Here is a 5,574-nt window from a genome sequence, read left to right as displayed (position 1 = left end):
ACCCAAATGTTCATCCTTACCTTTTGCTTTCTACATGTCAGAGCAAATCTATTGAACCAAGTTGTCTGGATATCTCTGAGAAACTGCTATGTACAGTTTACGAGCCTTGGTTACAAGCAAGCCAGAAGTTTTTCAAAAAGACAGATCCTTCCTTAGACCCACTGGCAACATGTCAGTGAACTTTCTTTCTGTGTTTGGGCATGTGGAGAAGAATGTAATCAGAGAGTATCTGGACGTGTTTGCAGTGTGCCTGTGTGTGTGTGTGTGTGTGTGTGTGTGTGTTTGCATGTACAGGGATAGCAGAGTGCAGCCGAAGCACATTCAGAATCAGGCAGACTTGAGTGCGAGTCCAAACTCTTATTTCCCAGCTCCCTGACCTTGAAGACATTCTTTAACCTCTCTGAGCCTCAAGTTCTTCACAAGTAAAATGGGGCTGCTGTGACTTGAAAGTTGAACTTTAAAGTGCTCTGCAGGAACATTAAAAGGATCATACGCCATGATCAAGTGGGGTTTATCCCAGGAATGCCAGGATTCTTCAATATATGCAAATCAATCAGTGTGATACACCATATTAACAAATTGAAGGAGAAAAACCATATGATCATCTCAATACATGCAGAAAAAGCTTTTGACAAAATTCAACACCGACTTATAATAAAAACTCTCCAGAAAGTAGGCATAGAGGGAACTTACCTCAACATAACAGAGGCCATATATGACAAACCCACAGCCAACGTCACTCAATGGTGAAAAACTGAAACCATTTCCACTAAGATCAGGAACAAGACAAGGTTGCCCACTCTCACCACTATTATTCAACATAGTTTTGCAAGTTTTAGCCACAGCAATCAGAGATGAAAAAGAAATAAAAGGAATCCAAATCAGAGAAGAAGAAGTAAAGCTTTCCCTGTTTGCAGATGACATGATACTATACACAGATAATCCTAAAGATGCTACCAGAAAACTACTAGAGCTAATCAATGAATTTGGTAAAGTAGCAGGATACAAAATTAATGCACAGAAATCTCTTGCATTCCTATACACTAATGATGAAAAATCTGAAAGAGAAATTAAGGAAACACTCCCATTTGCCGTTGCAACAAAAAGAATAAAATACCTAGGAATAAACCTACCTAAGGAGACAAAAGACCTGTATGCAGCAAACTGTAAGACACTGATGAAAGAAATTAAAGGTGATACAAAGAGATGGAGAGATATACCATGTTCTGGAGAAAAGACAGTCTCTTCAATAAGTGGTGCTGGGAAAACTGGACAGCAACATGTAAAAGAATGAAAATTAAAACACTCCTTAACACCATATATAAAAATAAATTCAAAATGGATTAAAGACCTAAACGTAAGGCCAGACACTATAAAACTCTTAGAGGAAAACATAGGCAGAACACTCTATGACATAAATCACAGCAATATCCTTTGTGACCCACCTCCTAGAGAAATGGTAATAAAAACAAAAATATACAAATGGGACCTAATGAAACTTAAAAGCTTTTGCATAGCAAAGGAAACAATAAACAAGACGAAAAGACAACCCTCAGAATGGGAGAAAATATTTGCAAATGAAGCAACTGACAAAGGATTAATCTCCAAAACATACAAGCAGCTCATGCAGCTCAATATGAAAAAAACAAACAACCTAATCCAAAAATGGGCAGAAGACCTAATTAGACATTTCTCCAAAGAAGATGTACAGATTGCCAACAAACACATGAAAAGATGCTCAACATCACTAATATTAGAGAAATGCAAATCAAAACTACAATGAGGTATCACCTTACACTGGTCAGAATGGCCATCATCAAAAAATCTACAAACAATAAATGCTGGAGAGGCCGTGGAGAAAAGGGAACCCTCTTGCACTGTTGGTGGGAATGTAAACTGATACAGCCACTATGGAGAACAGTATGGAGCTTCCTTAAAAAACTAAAAATAGAACTACCATACGACCCAGCACTCCCACTACTGGGCATATACCCTGAGAAAACCATAATTCAAAAAGAGTCATGTACCTCAATGGAGATGCTGCACGGAGACCCTCTGCACCCCTGTGAACATGGCTCTGCGAGTGGCGCGGAGCGTGCAGGCCGCAGTCTGCAGCCTGCATGCCATCTCTGCGCCCAACGTGCCCTGCCCGCCGCGGCCCTGGGGACTGCGAGCGCACACCATCAGGGCACAGCACACTGGACCGGCTCTGCTGTCGGGTCATAAATTCACAGACACACATGAATGGTTAACAACAGAAAACGGTGTTGGAACAGTGGGAATCAGCAATTTTGCACAGGAAGCTTTGGGAGATGTTGTTTACTGTAGTCTGCCTGAAGTTGGGACAAAATTGAACAAACAAGAGGAATTTGGTGCTTTGGAAAGTGTGAAAACTGATAGTGAACTCTATTCTCCTCTATCAGGAGAAGTAACTGAAATTAATGAAGTTCTAGCAGAAAATCCAGGACTTGTCAACAAATCTTGTTATGAGGATGGTTGGCGGATCAAGATGACACTCAGACCTAGATGAACTAATGAGTTCATATGAGAAAGCATATGAGAAATACATAAAATCTACTGAGGAGTGAAAATGGAACCCCTAACTAGTTTAAAACAGCTTAAAAAAAAAGAGTCATGTACCACAATGTTCATTGCAGCACTATTTACAATAGCCAGGACATGGAAGCAACCTAAGTGTCCAACAGACAGATGAAAGGATAAAGAAGATGTGGCACATATATACAATGGAATATTACTCAGCCATAAAAAGAAACAAAATTGAGTTATCTGTAATGAGGTGGATGGACCTAGACTCTGTCATACAGATGAAGTAAGTCAGAAAGAGAAAAACAAATACCGTATGGTAACATATATATATGGAATCTAAAAAAAAAAAGTTTATGAAGAACCTAGGGGCAGGACAGGAATAAAGACGCAGACGTAGAGAATGGACTTGAGGACACAGGGAGGGGTAAGGGTAAGCTGTGACGAAGTGAGAGAGTGGCAAGGACATATATACACTACCAAACATAAAATAGATAGCTAGTGGGAAGCAGCTGCATAGCACAGGGAGATCAGCTCGGTGCTTTGTGTCCACCTAGAGGGGTGGGATAGGGAGGGTGGGAGGGAAACGCAAGAGGGAGGGGATATGGGGATATATGTATATGTATAGCTCGTTCACTTTGTTATACAGCTGAAACTAACACAACGATGTAAAGCAATTATACTCCAATAAAGATGTTAAAAAAAAATAAATAAAGTGCTCTGCAGGCATAAGAGTGTATCTGAGATGTATATGAATGAACCTGCATATGTTATGTGTCTTTCAGTTTGTGTGTGTCAGAGCAGGGGGGAAGTGGATGTGAATAATGTGTGTAGGAGGTAGACAGGTGGGTGTGTATATTTATATATATGGGTGGTATATCTGATTGTGTGTTTAGTTAATGTGTGAGAGGGAGGGAGAGAGGGAGGATGGAAGAGTCAGGGATCAGTAAGAAAGGAAAGGCTGGAGGAAGGAAATTAGGAAGGACAGCGGGAAACCAGACAGTGTGAGACCAGATCTTGCTGTTCTTTCCGGAAGCCTCTGCCAGCTCCAAGGATGCAGACTGGAATTGGTTCAGAAACCTCAGGGACTCTCTCTGGAGCCAGTCCATCTGCTGGCTTCTTTCTTCCAGGATCACCTCTCAGCACTTAGAGACATTTCCCAGGAGGCCGGGACTGAGGAAGTGTATGTTCCGAGTGGCAAGGTGCATCTCCTTGGTTCTCCAATAGGTAGGGGGCTACTCTGTCTCTGGGTGCTTTGCCTCATCTGCACCTGAGCCCCTGGGTCACCCCTAAAACCAGGCTCACCTCTGCTTGCTGCCCACAATTTCCACATCAGCCTGCTTCTCGCTGCCTCCCTTCCTCTGAGCTCTCCCATTCCTCCAGGCCACCCTGCTCACGGCCACCAGGCTTGCACTCATAAGATATGGGGTGCCCCATTGCCCTCTGCCTAGAAAGCTGTTCACGGCTCTGGGCATGACCTGTCCCTCTGATTTTTCAAGCTGGGCTCAAATATCCCCTCCTCAGGGCTTCCCTGGTGGCACAGCGGTTGAGAGTCTGCCTGCCAATGCAGGGGACACGGGTTCATGCCCCTGTCCGGGAGAATCCCACATGCCGTGGAGCGGCTGGGCCCGTGAGCCATGGCCGCTGAGCCTGTGCGTCCAGAGCCTGTGCTCCGCAACGGGAGAGGCCACAACAGTGAGAGGCCCGCGTACCGCAAAAAAAAAAAAAAAAAAAAAAAATCCCCTCCTCAGGGAGGTGTGCTCTGACCTGGCAGCCTACAGCAACACTCTTCTCCTCCTTGAACTATCCATAAAAAAAAATTCTATAGCACTTTTAGTGGTGAAAAATAACACACCCACAGCAAAGTACAAGAACATAGGTATAAAAAGCATGGTGGGTGGTTATAAACAGAACACCCATGTAACCGCCAGCCCCATTAAGAAATAAACTATTGCCTGCACCCTAGAAAGAGGCTCTCCTGCATCCCTGAATGGCGCCCCCCAGGCACACTCCCTTCTTCCTTCCTTAAGGTAACCACTACCTTGACCTTTTGGTAATCCCATCTGTGCTATTAAGCTATTGTCTCCGTGCTTTAAATCAAAATTCTAATCTCTGCTTTGCGATGTTAAGGCTGGGACCTTGCAAGCCACTTTGCTCACCACCAGCTCAGTTCCTCTTAGAAGCTGCCAACAGGGGGGGCATGAGAAGGAGAGAGCCGGCCTGGAGAAGGGCAAAAGGACTTGCTTTTTCCTCTTTGCTCTCTGTACCTGTCAGTGTCACCACAGCAAAGGCAGTTGAAATATAAAAGCAGGCAATTGCCTTCCCAGTCTTCATTCTTTTGCTTTTCTAGAACCTACACCCTGATCTTGGGGAACCAGCCTTATTTAGGTGAGGTGAGGACACAGGAGAATTGGGGAGTTTTAAGTTAGATGTCAGCCATACAGAGACACATAATGTCCTTTGTGTGTTGTGTGACATGGAGCAAAGTTTGAGACCTCTTATTAAAGCCCAGGTTCCTCATCTGTAAAACAGGAACGAGCCGTTCTCACTAACTGTTGTATGAAGTGAGATCACACGCATAAGGGCCGATCACATCACGCGTGCTAAGTGGTCATAAGATGAGAACTCCTGTTAATGCTATTGCCGTGGCTGTGAGTGGGCCCTGTCCCCGTGGGAGGGCTCCTTCAGCAAGCCCAGTCGTTGGGAGGAAGAAGCAAGTCACTTGGATCCAGGGTCTTTGGGCGGTGAGCTTTGGGTGGGTGGCTGGTGGGAGCAATGACCAGCCTGAGACATAATCAGAAGCAGGTGAGGAAATCGACACTCAGGAAGAGGGAGAGACTACGCAGCAGAGCGAGGGTGAGGAAAGAGGCCCAGACAGTCCTCGCTGCCCGGGACCTCCGACCACTCACTGTCTCCCCAGCATCAGCCAAAATCTTCTCTGAGAAAGTCCCCCTACCCTTTCCCTGGGGACCTGCAGCGTGCTTTCAGCCATCTCCATGGAGCACCTGAGCCAATTCTCAAGACCTACTT

At 44.7% G+C, this 5,574-nt stretch overlaps 1 protein-coding gene across 1 annotated transcript; it reads left to right on the top strand.

Moving 5' to 3' along the window:
* Window positions 1–2,071: 2,071 nt before the first annotated feature.
* Window positions 2,072–2,530, top strand: LOC115840732 (glycine cleavage system H protein, mitochondrial-like). Its single transcript, XM_030834037.1, has one exon. The coding sequence runs from the start codon at window positions 2,072–2,074 to the stop codon at window positions 2,528–2,530; it is 459 nt and encodes a 152-aa protein (XP_030689897.1).
* Window positions 2,531–5,574: the final 3,044 nt, after the last annotated feature.

Source organism: Globicephala melas, chromosome 3 (genome assembly GCF_963455315.2).
Source record: "Globicephala melas chromosome 3, mGloMel1.2, whole genome shotgun sequence".
In the NCBI taxonomy this organism is placed as follows: domain Eukaryota; kingdom Metazoa; phylum Chordata; class Mammalia; order Artiodactyla; family Delphinidae; genus Globicephala; species Globicephala melas.
The sequence above is the reverse complement of the archived record's forward strand: the minus strand, read 5'-3'. Positions and strand labels throughout refer to the sequence as shown.

Coding starts and splice junctions, on each gene's coding strand:
- LOC115840732 (XM_030834037.1), top strand. CDS start 2,072: ATGGCTCTGCGAGTGGCGCGGAGCGTGCAGGCCGCAGTCTGCAGCCTG.